The sequence below is a fragment of the Pteronotus mesoamericanus genome, unplaced genomic scaffold (assembly GCF_021234165.1).
Source record: "Pteronotus mesoamericanus isolate MK-2021 breed Mesoamerican mustached bat unplaced genomic scaffold, CSHL_Meso_final contig_74, whole genome shotgun sequence".
Classification (NCBI taxonomy): domain Eukaryota; kingdom Metazoa; phylum Chordata; class Mammalia; order Chiroptera; family Mormoopidae; genus Pteronotus; species Pteronotus mesoamericanus.
In genome coordinates, this window is record NW_026555247.1 from 1974643 (window position 1) to 1991608 (window position 16966).

Consider the following 16966-nt stretch of genomic DNA (forward strand, 5'->3'; position numbering starts at 1 on the left):
GAAGACCACTGGTCTAGATGGCAGGAAACTGGGTGCTTGAGATCAGAATTGTTTTACTTATTTATTTGTTTATTTAGGAAATATTTGTTGACTACTTCCTGACATCATACAGTTGCCATGTGTTAGAGTTGTATCCCAGTGTTTATTGCATTTGGATCTTACTTACTTTTTCCAGAGCAGCTATAATAGAAGCCTCATTTTAGTCAATTGAGCAATAAAGGAGCGACAGCAGAAAGACTAAATGCATACCAGTCTTTACTTTAGCTAAAGACGGAAGGAGACCAAGTTGAGGGACATTTTCTCCTCTTTTTTCTTCGTTTTTGTCTTCTCTCCCTTCTCTCTTTCTTTCTTCACAATTGAAAAATATAAACATCTTTATAGGCTGATGGTAAGGAGCTAGAGAGGTGAATGTACAGAAGGAAGGAGTGTTTAGTATAACAAGATGCTAGAAGGTGGGATTAAGAGAACACACCTGGGGACGTAAGCTTTAGATAGGTGAAGCCATGCCATTTCTCTTAAGAGGAAATGTATAGAAATATGTAAGTGAAGTAGTACAAGAGGGAAAAGGTTATGTTGTTGAAGGAGTCTGGTGGCCTTCCTGTCAGTAGTGAGTTTGGGCAAGGGACTTGAAAAGAGATGAAAGTTTATAGTAGTTGACCAAGGATAAATAAAAGAACTGAGTAGTTTTGAGAGCCTGAGAATGGGTTTAATTGACTAAATTCTTTAGTTCTCTATTTTTCTCCACCTGGTTTCCTACATATGAAGAAGTTGAATTGTGTTGAAGTTGAATTGAATTTAAGTTTGGAGTTTTGCAGGAGCTGTGGGTGAAGTGTAAAAGTGGGATGGGAGGAGGTGCTATTGAGAAGGAAGTGAAGCGATGGATAGTCTGTGGGGAAGGAGGAAACTGATAGACTCAGTAAAATTGAGGAATGGGGCATTGACTAGATGGTTTGATAAGGTAAAGGAGTAGATAAAGGATAGGGGATTATAGCTAGAGATTGATGTTCATGGTTTCAGAAATGGAACAAGTATGAGTGATGGCAAGGTCTAGGTAATGGCCATTTGAATGGATTAATGAACTGGAGTGAATGCAATTGTATTTATTTAAGGGAAGAATAGTTGAAGTGTGTATATTATACAGATTTGTGCTTTGAAATTGCCTGGGATAGTAGTAAGATTTGTATTGGTGAGGTAGAGGGTCTCTGTGCTTAAGTCCTCATTAAATATGGAGAGTGAAGATGAAAAAGGTTCTGTAAGAAACATTAGAGCCCTGGTTCATGTGGTTCAGTGGATTGAGTACCAGCCTGTGAGCCAAAATCCTGGTCAGAGCACATATCTGGGTTTTGGGCCAGATCCCTAGTTGGGGGCGTGTGAGGGACATCCAGTCGATATATCTCTCACACTTTGGTGTTTCTCTCCCTCTCTTCTCCTCTCTCTAGAAATAAATAAATATTTTTCAAAAAAGAAACAATAGAGGCTAGCATACCTCTCAAAGTGAAGGGGATTTTATTGAAAGGTATATGAGTTATATCCTGGAAGCAGCAGGAGGGGAGCTAGGAGAATGCTGATCTCTCCTCTCCCTGTTGTGTGTATTGAGTGTTGGAGAAAGGGCCACATTTATTTGATTGAATTTTGTAGGGCAAGTAGTGTTCTAGAAATAAAAACTAGACTTCATACAATTAATGCACAAGAGAGATGCAAGACTATGCTTTTTATTTTTTTTAGTAATGAAAGCATGAGAGTTTTAGAGAGATGAGTGGAATTGATTGGGAAGGAAGAAGGAAGCAGGTTGATAGACTGAGGGTTGAAAATGTGGTAGAATATTGAGACATAGTGTCAGGACTCACTGTGATGGGTTCCCTGTTTAATGTACAGATTATGAAAACCAAACAATGGTAAAAAACATATTGTAAATATTAATAAAATTATTGAAATGTAATGCACTTAGAAATGATAAAGAAAGATAGCCTGACAATTTTAAACAATAAAAACAAAAAATGAAGTTATTTCTGACTTGCGTGGAATAATGTGTCCACTGGATGTCACTGTGCCTTCATATTTAGTAATAAAAATAAATACCTAATGGGAGCTTTGTAAGATGTGGAGTCAGTATGTACAGATCTTCTTCCTGTTTATTTGTCTTTTTTGCAGCAAGTTTTGCTAATATTTTTTGTATTTATTTTTAGGTATAGTTATTTATCACCACTGCAAATAAAGCAAATACCTATCCCTAAACTGGCTGCTCCAAACTGTCTTGTTATTACTTGGGTGACTAACAGACAGAAGCACCTACGTTTTGTAAAGGAAGAACTTTATCCTTCATGGTCTGTGGAGACAGTGGCTGAATGGCACTGGTTAAAAGTAAGTTCAGATGTTAACTTTTTTTTTAATATAGTGTGACTTATTAAGTCACATTAAGGTCGCATTTAGTATTTAACATGTAACGTCACTGATGTACTCCTTCAACAGGAAGTACTTTTACTTTGCTGCTAAATACTTTAATTTTTTTATTCTTAAGGCTTTGTTTTCTATATGTTTTGTAATAGAGTCCCAAACTGCTGGCCTTAGTAAATCATTCAAGGAAGATATTAGGATGACATTTTAAAAAGCTTTGACACCTATAGTTTAAAAAACAGCAAACAAAAACTTCGGGGAATCTGTCCATCACTAAACATAAAGGTAGCCTTACCCTTCATCTTTTTCCTTTTTATACATCCATGATTTTAGTCACCGTTTTTGACTTTTTTCCTTTTTTCTTTCTTTTTCTTATGTTGCTGGAGATGGGAGGGAGAATAGGAAAGTAAACCAGTGTGGAAAAGGTAGGAAGGAAGATGCTAGAGCCAAAAACTTTTCATTCTTTAAATCCTAACTTAGGCCCTCCAGTGCCTTACGAGCTGCTTGCTTATTTTGGAAAGAACTGATTGCAACTCTCAAATTGGTTGAGTGATCTTTACTACCGTGCTTCTATAAGAATGCCAAAAAATGCAGAAAAATTAAGGTATCAGTTTAGAGTTCACCAGACATCCTTTTAAAGATACATTTTTTTACTTACATGAATTCCACAAAGCCCTTCTAACTTTTAAAAGTATAAGCCAAATTATTAATTGAATATTTAATATTTATATAGTTGGTGTATTCATGTTAGACACAGGAGAGTTCCGTTTTTATGTGCTTTGTTCTTTGTGGTCTACTGGAATATCTTGTAAAAGCTGTGTATGTTATTATTTGCACCTATTTTATGGGACTTTGAAAACAAACATTTACAGTTATATCTTTGCTGTCATGATGTGTTTGAGCTTTGCTTTCGTTGATTAGGTATAGGACGATAACAGGAATATAAAACTCCATTCCATCCTGTCCATTATGACGGTCCTTGAAATAGTCAGAGAGTAGGGCCAAAGTCAGGGAAAGTTAACCTTCTGAAATCAAAACCAGTAAAATGTTAATACGTAAAAACTAAGACTATTCAGTTGTAGTAATAATCAGTTGTGAGAGATGGTCTGGTGACACCAGAGTTTAAAACAAAAATACAGTGTATTATATGAAACATTATTAGGTAATTACACATATTGTTATAACAGAAGGAGTAGTCTGCATTGAGCATAAAAATATCCAAAGAATGAGAATTTCCAGTGCTTTTACTTACTGAAAAGGTGTGTAGATGTATTGTCTCTCATGGACACTAAGAGGTGATAAAAAGATTTTACTGATTTTGTTTTTTAGGTACTTTGTTATGGGGTGAAAGTTTGCATAGATGAAAGATACGAAGGGGACTCAAAAAAACCATGGAATTTATTTATAAAAAATTGTGTATTTATTCTTATGTGTTTAAACTTCAGTCACCTTCAAGATATTCTCCATTTGATGCAATACACCTTTCGAGACTTTTTTTTCCCATGGCTCAAAACAGTGTTTGAACCTGTCGATTTTGATGCCTTTTAGTGTTTCTGCTGTTTTTTTGTTTTGCCTCTTCCTTCACCTCTTTCTTTTTGAGGGCATTTTCATCTGGGGAAACAAAAGTCTCTTGGGGTAAGGTTGGGTGTATAGGAAGTGTGGGGCATGGGTGTCATGCTGTTTTTGGTCAAAAACTGCTGAACACTCAGTGTGATGTGGGTAGGTGCGCTCATAAATCACCCATCATGAAATAGGCAAATGTGTTGAAAGAGTCTTCAAAAATATTCACTGAAGCTGAATGCACCCTCTCACAACATTGCCAGCTGGTACACTGATACAGATGGGCTCTTAGAACATTCATTTAGCAGGGGATGCCTGTACTACAAGGGACCTACCCTCCAGAAGATTATTCTGTTTCTTTGGCGCTGCCGCCCCTCCCCCCGCCCCATATGGATATTCTGATCATGAAAATGTATATTTTCATAGTTAATTAATGAATTGATAGTCTTATTATAAACTGTGTTTTGAATTTGATTAGCTTGAGTCTTTGAGAGTCTGATCACTCCAGGGTGAAATGATAAAATTGATATCTGGATTTGTAATGCCAAAGGATTGGACTCCTATCTATCTCATCACTCCTGAGCTTCTTTTGTTATTGATTTTAGTTTTGACAGTATTAAATGATACTCTTTCCTATAAATAAAGGGAAATATTACAATCTACTTAGTCACATTGCCAGTAATCATGAAATATTATTTGAATAAATGAATAAATTAGTTAATGATGTCATGGTTTCCAGGAGTAAATGTTAATGAGAAATAGAGATTTTTGTGGGCAAGATGACAAAGTGATATTTAAAATATATTTAGCCCATTATAGCAGCTCTGTCCAATATGGCAGTTACTATGTGGTTCCAAACTGAGATGTGGTATTAAGTATAAAATACTGGATTTTGAAGGCTTATTATGAGAAAGAATATAGCATCTCAGTAACTTTTTGAATTGATTACATATTGAAATGATAATGTTTTAGATATGTTAAATTAAATTAAATATATAATTAAAATCAATTTCACTGCATTTTTAAACTTTTTTTAATGTTGCTACTAGAAAATTTAAACTATATATGTGGCTTGCATTTGTGGCTCACATTATATTTTTATTGGACAGTGCTAGCCTGGAGGTTTAATAATTTCTTTTTCTTTGGTGGAAACTGTAGGGGAAAAGAAAAACCCTTTCTGGGATATTTACAGATTTTTTTTTCTTTTTTTTTGTGACTCCTTCCTGTCAGATAACCAATTCAGGAGAGTTTGTGTTTCCATTAGATTCTCCACACAAAAAGCCTTATGAATGTCTTATACTTGGGAGAGTTCAAGAAAAAACTACTTTACCATTAAGGTAGGAAAGGTGATTTTTCAAAATTATATAAATGCAGTAACTTTTAGGTTTTTAAAAATTATTAACAAAATGATCATTGATTGTCCTTAAGTTTTACATTTTTGAAAATCTAAAAATGTCCCACACCAGAAAAGTCTGAACAATATGGCACATAAAATTTTATATTATGTTTTGTTTTATCTAGTATGTAATTGTCATTATTGTTGAAAAGGAAATTATTGGAAATGTCTCAATACTTAAATTGTTGCTATTCATTATTGTTTCTATTAAATTATTTTTAAATTCAGATATTATTTGAAAGGCAAAAAAGTTAAAGGCAATTGTAGCTTATATTTAAAAATGTTCTTTCAAATGTAGTTTACTTTGTTGTTCTGTTTTAATTAGGAATGTGCTCCCCATTCCAGATCACAAGTTAATTGTCAGTGTGCCCTGTATTCTTCATTCACATAAGCCACCTCTTACTGGTATGTTTTTATAAATGAAATTGTTATGACTTCTGTCAAATTGAAAGTAGGATTGAATTTAGTATTTGAATAGTCTCGAGATTTGGGAATTAAATCAGATACATTATTTTAATTAATATTCTAAAATTTTATAACAATTTATGAATAGGTTAGTTTTTAAAAATTTTTTTGTTTGTTTTATTGTGTTTTTTTTTCCTGCAAAAAGATTTATTGTTTTCATTTGGTTCATGGCTTGGGAGAGGGCTCTATCTAGGTGGTTAAAAAGCTGCATAGTGGCTTCAGGGAGAGGCTCAGATAGAAACCCTTACACGAGTGTGATGCAGATGGGCCCCTTAAAGGCCACCAGGCTCAGATGGCTCCTTGTGCTCAAGGGTGACTTTTGTAGAGATGCTCATGCCCTGACTGGTGTGGCTCAGTGGATTGAGCACCAGCCTGCAAACAAAAAGGTCACTGGTTCGATTCGAATCAGGGCACATGCCTGGGTTGTGGGCCAGATCCCCAGTTGGGGACATACGAGAGGCAACCAATTGATCTTTCTCTGACACGTAGATGTTTCTCTCTCCCTCCCTTCCCCTTTCTCTGAAAATAAATAAATAGTCTTATAGAAAAGAAAAAGATATTTGCTTAGCCCAGCCTGGGTATGGGCCAGCCTGTAGAGGTTGTCTGTTCCCATCTTCTCATCTAGGAAGTAGCTCTCCAAGAAGGCACAGACAATGGGGTCTTTGCTGGTAGAACCCAGGGCATGCAGATCCAAAAGGGCCTGGTTCAGGTCCTCAAGGGCCAGGGTGGCTTCCATGGCATCCACTTATCTTGGAATGGCTTCTGCATGTCCTGGAATAGGGCTCTGCCACCCTGCTGGTTTTGCATCTTTAAGAGATACATGCCAACTTGCACAATAAGTGGCCCCTCACCCTCCAAAGCCATGTTTGTAATGGTGGAAATAGAAGCAAGAGTGAGGCATGTGTAGGAGGCCAACAGATGTAAGGCAACCAGGCAGCTGATGGAGGCTTCTACCTGGGTGCAGTAACTCTGAGGAATCTGAGAGCTTGTGCTTTGTGGGCAGTAGGAGCTAACCATGAAAAATGATGTTTCGTGGTCCCGGGGGCTAAGATTGGAAAGGAGGTTGGAGGGTGGTCACAGGGCTGGAAGAAGGGGAGACCCCTGGTTTGTTCTACCTAAATGCTATTAAGGCAAGAGACAGATCAGTTTTATATTACCTCATCTTTTCTTCTTAAAGCATTTTTTAAGTTTCTTTTACTGTTGGTTGCTACCCCATCTCTGGCCTGGACAGAATAAAGATTGATGGGGCCTCTGAGGAATGTAGTTCAACTAGGAGCTTTGTTTTACTACTAGGGCCCTTATCCTTTGCTTGTTCTAAAACCAGGAGCTCAGGACAGCAGTGATAAGGTTAGAATTCTCTTGATATTTGCTAGAGACTCTCAGAATTTTAAGTTGAGGGAGTGTTGCTTTTCTGAACCATTGGAAATGTAATTGCTGGAGCTGCAATTCTTACAAGTCTTAATGAGTTAATATAATGTTCATTATTCAATGAAACTGAGTAGCAAGGAATAGTGGAAAGTTTTGGCTTTGGAGATTGACTTACATGAGTTTGAATCCTGGCTCTACTCCTTGAGTTACTCTAATCATTTTCCACCTCAAAGTCTTCATTTGAAGAGGAATAATGATATTTAACCTTTCAGATTTGTGAGAATTATATTTGAAATTCTGTAGCAGATAGTAGAAGCTCATGAATACTAAATTTTTAGTGAGAGTTAAAAAATAGAATGTAAGTCCTTGAGAAATACTGAATTTGATATGCAAAGTTTACTATTCAAATAATTTCTTCAGTAATACGTACTTTATTAATTTGGTAATCCCTGCTTTAAAAACCTCAAACTTTTTAGGATGTCACTCAGTAACACTACAGGCTGCCATTCTATCAAATTATTTTGCAGAAAATGGCATAGTTTATGAGCTAGAATATGTAGGAGAGAGTGAATAAAAACTCCTCAGAGAATTTTTATTGATAGCACTTAGGCATTCTGTTATCTTAAATTGGTTATGGAGAAGAAACATTATAGTGTTACTTCATTTAAGAAATATTCATGTCTACCTGATAATTAATTCTTTGACTTACAAGGATCTTCAGTGAATAATCATCTTTAAACTTTGGACCACCATAGATTCTTCAATGCATTAAATATGTGGCTTACATGAAAAGTGAGATTGTATTGTTCTCTGAGAAAAAATTGTTTGGCATGAATTATATTTGATGGAGAAATCTAAATTGGATTCTTCTCATTTGAATTTATCAGTCAGTGAGTAACAAAGCTTAATTTAGTATTTGCCTTAGGGCTTATTATTATTTTTTGACTAAATTTCAAAAATCCAAAAGCCAACACCCATAACCTTTTATTCTTAAATGATAATTAAACTATTGATAAATTACTTTTAAAAAGAATAAAATTATGTTTAAAGATTAGTTTTAAGAGGTAAAGTTTTAAACTATTGAAAACAATCAGTCTTTTATTACTACTAATAGAAATTAGTATTACAGCATGTATCTATGAAATGCAGTTCTGTCATATTCCCAGTAGAGAGCAGAACAAGCACATTTTAAAGACTGAGAACCATTTAAAAACAAAAGTTAAATTATTTTGGAAAAAAAATTTACATTACTCCATGTATGTAATCCTTATGCTTTGAGTAAGTAATGGTAAACAGGAAATATTTGTAATCTTTTATTTTTGAGTTCATGTTATTAAATAGCAAGTGTGTGTATTTTAGGTGTAGAACTGTACAAATTAAAGGTACCACAAAACAACTTTCAAATTTCTGCCATATATTTTACTCTGAGTTCAGAACTCTAGGATTTGGGATAATATGTGTTCTGTATACAGTGCTTAGAACTTTTACATGTAAATGTTCTTAAACTGCAAATTCATAAAATGAAATGTTCTCTTTTGCTTCTGGAAACACCAAAAATATTTTAAAACAATATAATTTGTTATTTCTGCTGCAAAATATAAAAGAAGACATCTCATTTCAAATGAGATACATTTACTCTAAGTTTTGAATTTCCACCTTAGATTGAAAGATAAGTTATCAATAGCTATGGTCTACAACCTAACATTATAAATATATACTCTTAAGTTTAAAGATTTAATAGGAAAATTATGAAATAAAAGTATTTGAATCAAACTTTATTTTTTACATTTACTTTAGAGGAATTTCCACTCCTCTTTTACTACTTAACTCAGTAACACTTTTTATCTGAAGAGTAAAACATAGTTTGCTGAGATTCTATACTGTTTTGAGCAACTTCTTCCCCAGCCCTGCTCCTTGCTCCCAGAGCAAAAGGGGAGTGACCGGCTATGCACAGATTACTTCCTCTCTGTTGGGTAGAAGTATATTTACTAGTGCCAGATGTTACTTAGTTATCTTAGTATGAATTGTACATGTTATATACATTTAAATCTATATATTTGCATTTTAAAAAATTAAAATAGAATTGATGTATTAGTTTCAGCTGTACAACATAATTCTACACACACACACACACACACAGCTGTACAACATAATTCTACACACACACACACACACACACACACACACAGTCCCCAACTAACGATGTTTCTACTTTTTGACCTTACAATGCTGCCAAAGAGATACACGTTCAGTAGGAACCATACTTTGAATTTCAAATTTTGATCTTTTCCTGGGCTAGTGATGTGCAGTACCATACTCTTCTCATAATGCTGGGCTGCAGTAGTGAACCACCACTCCCAGTCAAACCACCCAGTTGCCAGAGTAAACAGTCACTGTAACTACTGTGCACTTATTGTGTTAGATGATTTTATCCAACTGTAAGCAAATGTGAGTCTTCTGAGCATGTTTAAGATAGGGTAGGCTCAGCTATAATATTCACTAGTTAGGTATATTAAATGCATTTTTGACCTATGATATTTTCAACTTGTGATGGGTTATTAGAACGTAACCATCATAAGTTGAGCATCTATTGCAAAATGATCACCAACAATAAGCGTAGTTAATATCCATCACACATAAGTTATAGACTTTTTTCTTATGATGAAACTTTTAAGATCTTGCATTTATTTTTAAATTAATATTTAAAATTAGAATAAAACATTTTTTATTAATTTGCCTTTTTTTTGCTTTGTTTTGAAATTAAACAAGCATTTAACATTATACTCTATAAGACATTACTCCTGGATTTTCTATTTTTGTTAATTAGGAAGAAAAAAACCATGGAGTAATGTGTTACATTCAGAAAGTAGGAGGTGATAAATGGGTTTAGGTTGTATGAATTTTTCTACTCTAGGTACCTGGTCATTTTTTTCTATTAGATTGTAAACTCTGAGAAAACATGGGTATCTGTTTTTCTTGTTAAATCTCATAACACTGATTATAGTGGATGCTTGGAATGGTAAACATTTTTGACTGGCTGACTTTTAGACTCCAGTTTACCAAAATAGAGTTGCTAACATCTTTATACTGAAAAACTTAACAAATAAGCAAAAACAAAGAGAACTTTGGTTCATTATAATCTTAGGCAACATTAAAAGTAAATTGAGGATGGTAGGGCATTGAATTCATGGGGGAAAAAATGGAAAAATGATATAGGGTTATTGTCCGCTAAGACTGGGGAAATCTTTCTCTTTCAAATTCAGTAATTCAATTGTATACTTATGAAAGGACTAGACATCTTCGTATCACCAATATTTAGAAGCTAGCAAAGCCCAAATTTGAATTCAGTTGAGTTATAGATAATAATTTTAATTCTTTGATTTTTGATAAACAGGACCAGTACTTTCAGAAAAATAAGTATTTTGCTGTGAAAGCAATTGAAGAACATTCTAAAACATAAAAATTTTCATCTGTTGTCTTTTAAACTTTTCCTACATCAAGTATACCTAAAGAACCATTCCTATTCCTAAAGAGAATTTGATAGATTTCTTCCAAGCTCAATTATGTATAGCAATTAAGAGTATACAGGGGTGGGCAAAAGTAGGTTTACAGTTCATGTGGAAAAAGACATGCAGGTTATGATTATTTACATTGTTTATACATTCTTGTAGTCTACTCAACTGTAAACCAACTTTCCCTAGCCCTGTAGTTTACCTGTCTAGTGACTTTCCATCCCTGAATTGTTATTTTCATACTCAGTTTCTGTAATTGGTTAATATAGCTAACTTAGCAACATGATCAAGGTTAAATTGACTTAAGTATTTGTAATCCAAATGAGCATGTACTTTAAAAAAAAAAAAGCTCCTGGCGGGGAGGAATAATGGGGGAAAAGAAGGGTGGTCAAAGGACATGTATAAAGGACCCATGGACAAAGCCAAAGCAGGATAGGAATGAGGGTGAGTAGTAGGGGTGGGTGGGGCAGGGGAAAGTGGTGGGGGAAAAATGGAGACAACTGTACTTGAACAACAATTAAAAAATACAGCTCCTGTGATATTCTTTTCTTTCTGTTGGTGTTGATCACAGCTTTTTAGCCAATATATATGAGGTACCTTTTTTCCAACAAAATACAGTTTTCAATATTAATGAATTGAATGAAGAATACTTAACTGTGGAGATAGTATGGTAAAGTTTTAGGCAAATAAGGATCTATAATTTGGAAGTGAAGAAATGTTTTTAATACTACTAATTTATAGCTAAGGGCATATAGTTATTTGTTAGTTATATGTTCTGAATATTTATATCTGTGTCAAACTCTTCATTTACTGCACTTTCACTAAAGCATATGTTTGCAGAGACTTATATTTTATCTTAGTTTTTTAAGTGGGCTGTCTTTATATTGTTACTATAGACTTTTTTCATGCATGGATTACATTTATTAAAAAATAAATTAAGTTTGTACTCAGGAGATACGGCAGCAGTATTGGAAAACCGAAAAGTCATCTGTGTAGGTGTTAAAATTCTCATTTCTCATCTACAAATGAAAACCGATAAATCAGGCCTACTGAAAGTTCTCATGGTGGTGTTCCCAATCTCAAGGGTACTTATTTCAAATGACTTTCTACCTATAAATAGTAAAGCCTGTAACAAAACCCCTGAAATTAATTTGCTCTCCTTTTTTTTTTTTAAGGAAATATTTTTACTCTTTACTCTTAACTTCTGAAAAGATATTGATTGCTTTCTTAATAATAATTTTTTCTTTTTTTTGACAGAGGTTTTAAAAGACTATCTCAAGCCAGATGGGGAATGTTTGGAATTGTTTGCTCGAAATTTACAGCCAGGTTGGACTAGTTGGGGCAATGAAGTTCTCAAATTTCAACACATGGATTATTTTATTGCTCTGGAGTCTAGAAGCTGACTGTGATTTTAAAGTTGTGATTTTCTGCAGTTTCCCTTCATCTCTCTCCCTCATTGTAACTGATTTTTCCTTTCATTACCAACCAGTAGCTTAGAAGTATAAACAGGACTTGGTTGTTCAGCAGAATGGCCAGAAGTGTCTAACCTTCATGTAATTTTGATATGAATTTTACTTCAGTTGCACTAGTATTGTATGTTATGCTAGGTTCATTACAAATAAAGATGTAAGCCTTTAGAAAGATGGCAAGATTTTGTTATTGAAAAAGTCACAAAGCCTGCACTGTGCATCAGAGGTCATAATTCTGCCTATGGATATTTTGTTTGGCCCATTCAACGTTATAAAAATATTTGAATTGTCATTCTAAAAAAATCAGGAAATGTCATATAAAAGTCCAGATTTCTGCTTCTCTTTAAACCGAAGGTACTCTAGCTACACTGGGGCATGTGTTCTTTCCTTGTGTCAATCTGTAGGACTCAGTGGTGGCAGATCTTTTGGGAGGGGTCATGTACTCTCCAATTTATAAGAGTACCTCTTGCTCCATGTCACTCACTTATATTGTCTACATGGCCCTTGTGCAGCTCGAATATACAATCTCTGTTATACTGTTACATTGTGGGAAAAGCACTCAAAAACCTGTCAAGTTTGTATTAAGTTTAGAAAACATTTTTGGAGGATTTTAACTTATGTTCAAAGTCACTTTTCAATTATATGTTAGTTTGCTTGTTTTCCTAGGAAACATTTTTTTAAAAGATTTTATTTTTATTTATTTTTAGAGAGGGAGAGAAACATTGATGTATAAGAAAAACATTGATTGGTTGCTTCTTGCATGCCCTCAACTAGGGACCTCACCTGCAACCCAGGCATGTGCCCTGACTGTGAATGAAACTGATGACCTTTTTGGTTTGTGGGATGATGCCCAATCCACTGAGCCACACCAGTCAGGGATGTAGAAAAAATTTAAAAAATATTTCTTATAAAAATGTCAGAAGTGGATCCAAGATGGTGCTGAAGTAAATGGAAGTTATACTTACCTCCTCCCAGTACCAAACTGGAATTACAACTAAAATATAGAAAAATCAACCTGAATAACCAGCTGAAGACCAGCTGAACAGAAGTCTTAAAAAGATTAACAGAAGAAGCCACATTGAGACTAGGAAGAAGGGAAAAGTGAAATGGGCTGGCACTGGTTCTACAGGTGGGAGTGTCCAGAGGGATATCACAACTGTAAACGTTCACCATGAGGAGTGTGGGGTCTCAAACCTAACCCAGGCACCTCGGCACAGAGCACCAGAGCCAGGAAGAGACATCCACATAACACTTGGCTGTCAAAATCAACAGGGATTCTGGCCAGCAAGGAGAGATGAGAGTCTGCTGGAGACACAGGCATTCTCTGCAAGGGCCAACACACAAAATCTCAGCTACTCACCATGGTCCCCAGTGGAGTGAGGGCAGTGCAGACTAGAGTTATGTGAGAAGAGACTGGGGTTTGTGGCTCTGGGGAGGGAGCTGAAGGAGCAGCTGCTAGGATCCCTGTGCTGAGTTCCTCTCTCACGCTGCAGATGTCATCTTTGTTGATTGGAGCACTTCCCCTCATACAGCATCAGCCTTGGGGAATTCCATAGTCCCACCATCTGGATTCTTTGTCACCCTGCCTTGCAGAACTCACATCCTACTGATGAATCAGCTGCCTGGGCTGTGGTAGAGTGGTCCAGGCAGACTCAGGGTGTCCGTGACTGAGTTGCATAGCTTTGGTGTGGGGGCCATTCCCCCCACTTTCTTGAGAACCTGATTGGTGCCTCCCCTTCATGGGAGAGCCAGTAATCCTCCTATGGGCTCTGGCAGCCCAACCATCCTGACTCCTGGTGGCCCCAACCTGCCAAGCATGGGCTCTCCAGGAGGTCTGGGCAGAATCTAGGACAGACTGAGTTGTGTGGCTTTAGTAGGGGGACCATTTTTCTCCTCACAAGCTTGAGTGGTACAGTCATTCATTCACATGGTCAAACCTTGGTCTATTTGGGCTTGATAAACTCTGCTGGCTTCACCCTGATGACTCCCTGAGACCCTGCCCCAACAACAAAGGTGTGTGAGCACCCAGGGAGTGGCAGCTAGACTTGGTATATGCTGTGGCATTTGCTAAGTGACCCCAGACCCAGCACTGACACTGAGTTGGAACAGGTATGAGTCTGGTGAATAGCACTTGCCCCTTACCTAGTGACTCACTGATTTACCTGGTTACTTACCCCTTCCTAGTGACTTACCTGGTGAGGGTATGTCAGTGACTGAGCCTAACAGTCCTCCGTAGGTGGAGGTAAGCAGAGGCAGAATAGGGGTGTCTTGGGCCTTTCCTGACTTGCCCCCATCTTTGGTTCTGGTGGAAGCTGGCCTTGGTTCATAGCTTGGTCCTTCTCACTCACACTCAGTCACAGCAGTGACAACCACAAACTGTAGATTGCTTTTTTCTGCAAATAGACTGCTCAGGGCCAGTCCCAGGCAACATCTGATATTGATCAACACCAGAGTTTCTTTGAAGAGGCCACAGAACAAATGTACTGAGTGGCCAGCTTCAGAATACATTAGAGAAGGATCCAGTTAGCTTCACAAGCAGCATATCCAAAAGGAATATCTTGGCAGATACCAGACATTTCTGAGGGTAATTTCACTTAGTGTGGGCAGCACTTACACAACTCAACACACTGTGGCCAGGGTTGATCCTCAGTCAGCCTGAGGGTTGAACCCACACACAAATGGGCCAATAGCATTCAAGACTTAATTACAACAGGAGGGCTTGCATAACCCACACAGGAGACATTTCATGGAGTGATCAAGTAGACTGTGCCACTTGGTACCACAGGAAACCTACTACATAAGGCCACCCTACCAAGACAGGGAGATGTAACAGATCTACCTAGTTCATAGAAACACAGAGAGGCAGCTAAAATGGGGAGACAAAGAAACATGCCCCAAATGAAAGCACAGGAGAAATCTCCAGGAAAAAAAAGCTAAATGAAATGGAGGCAAGCAATTTTCCAGATATAGAGTTCAAAAAAATGGTTAGAAGGCTGCTCAAGGGACTTAGAACTTCAAGGAAGTTAGAACTTCAACAGCATGAAAAAAAGAGAAGCCATGAAGAAGAACCAATTAGAAGTGAAGAATACAGTATCTGAAATGAAGACTACATTAGCAGGAATAAACAGATTGGATGAAGCAGAGGATCTAATCAGCAGTTTGTAAACACAGTAGCAGTATACAACCAATCACAGTAGCAAAAAAAAAAAAAAAATTTTTAAAAACGAGAATAGTTTAAGGAATCTTAGGGGCAAAATGAAACATAACAACATTTATGTCATACAGGGACCAAAAGGAGAAGATGGCAAGGGATCAAGAAACTTTTAAAAGAAATGACTGAAAACATCCCTAACATGGCGAAGGAAAAACCCATGCAAATCTAGGAAGTGCAGAGTTCCTAAGAATATGCACCCAAAGAGGCCCACACCAAGATATATCATAATTAAAATGGCAATGATTAAAGATAGGTAATCTTAAAGACAGTAAGAGAAGGACAGTCAGTGACCTACAAAGGACCTTCCATAAGAAGTATTTCATGCCAGAAGGGATTGGCATGAAAAACTAAAATGATGAAAAGCGAGGACCTATAACCAAGACTACTTTATCCAACAAGGGTATAGTTTAAAATTGAGGAGGAAATGAAGATGTTATCAACAAGAAAAAGCTAATGGAGTTCAGTACCACTAAACTAGTATTACAAGATATGCTACAGGGTCTTTTTTTTTAAGAAGAAAAAGAAGGAAAAGACAACAGAAGAACGTAGTTATAAAGAATAAAATTGCAGTAAGTAGGTACCTATCTATAATCATTTAAAATGCAAATTGCTTAAATGCTCCAATAAAAAAAAAATAGGGTAACTGAATAGTTAAATCATCAAGACCCATATATGTGCTCTCTACAAGAGACCCACCTTAGAATGAAAGGTACACACAATCTAAAAGTAAAGGCATGGATAAAGATACTTCATGCAAATAGAAATGAACAAAAAGCTGAGGTAGCAATCTTTATATCAGACAAAAAGGACTTTAAAACAAAATAATAAGAGACAAATAAGGACACTACATAATGATCAAGGGAGCAATCCAACAGGAGCTTAGACACCTTGTAAACACTTACGCACCCAACACAGGAGCACCTAAATATATGAAACACATCTTGATGGATGTAAAGTGAGAGTTAGATGGTAATAGTAGGGGATTTTAACACCCCATTGACGTCAATGGGTAGATCTTTCAGACAAGAAAATCAGAAAAGAAACAGCGGCCTCAAATGACACATTGGATCAGATAGGATTAATGATATCTTCAGAGCATTTCACCCCAAAGCAGCATATTATACATTATTTTTAAGTGCACATGGAACATTTTATAGGATAGACCACATGTTAGGACACAAAACAAGCCTCAATAAGAAGATTGAAATCATATCAAGTATCTTTGAACATAATGGTATAAAACTAGAAATGAATCAATAAAAAAACCTGAAAAACACACAAGGTTTGGGAGGCTAAATAACAAGTTACTAAACCAGCAATTTTTAACCAGTGTGCAGCAAGAATTTTTAAAACATGCAATACCTGACTATGGAGTCAGGCACACTCACCTCTTTTTCCTTAGAGTGTATTAAAAAAAAAAGAAAAAAAGACAGCAGCCAACCCAATAATAGCTGTTCAGTGTGAATAATTCAAAACTGTACCTGCTTTAGGGGGTCAGATCAGCAACAAATATATTTTCTGTGTGCCATAGACTTTTATTAATTAGTTTATGTGAAAATTGCCGTACTAGGCAATGAATGGGTTAACA

The 16966-nt window shown here is 36.1% G+C and overlaps 1 protein-coding gene across 2 annotated transcripts in view; it reads left to right on the top strand.

The window, feature by feature from the left end:
- The window catches only part of METTL4 (methyltransferase 4, N6-adenosine), a 54870-nt gene extending 42574 nt beyond the window's left edge, over positions 1-12296 (top strand). The window contains exons 6-9 of one of the 2 annotated variants that reach the window (XM_054583415.1): positions 2187-2361; positions 5185-5291; positions 5676-5755; positions 11953-12296. In XM_054583415.1, coding sequence (XP_054439390.1) covers positions 2187-2361; positions 5185-5291; positions 5676-5755; positions 11953-12098 — 508 coding nt within the window. In that variant the 3' untranslated portion in view covers positions 12099-12296. The remainder of the gene's footprint in view (positions 1-2186; positions 2362-5184; positions 5292-5675; positions 5756-11952) is intronic. The other variant, XM_054583417.1, reaches the window with a different exon arrangement.
- Positions 12297-16966: the final 4670 nt, after the last annotated feature.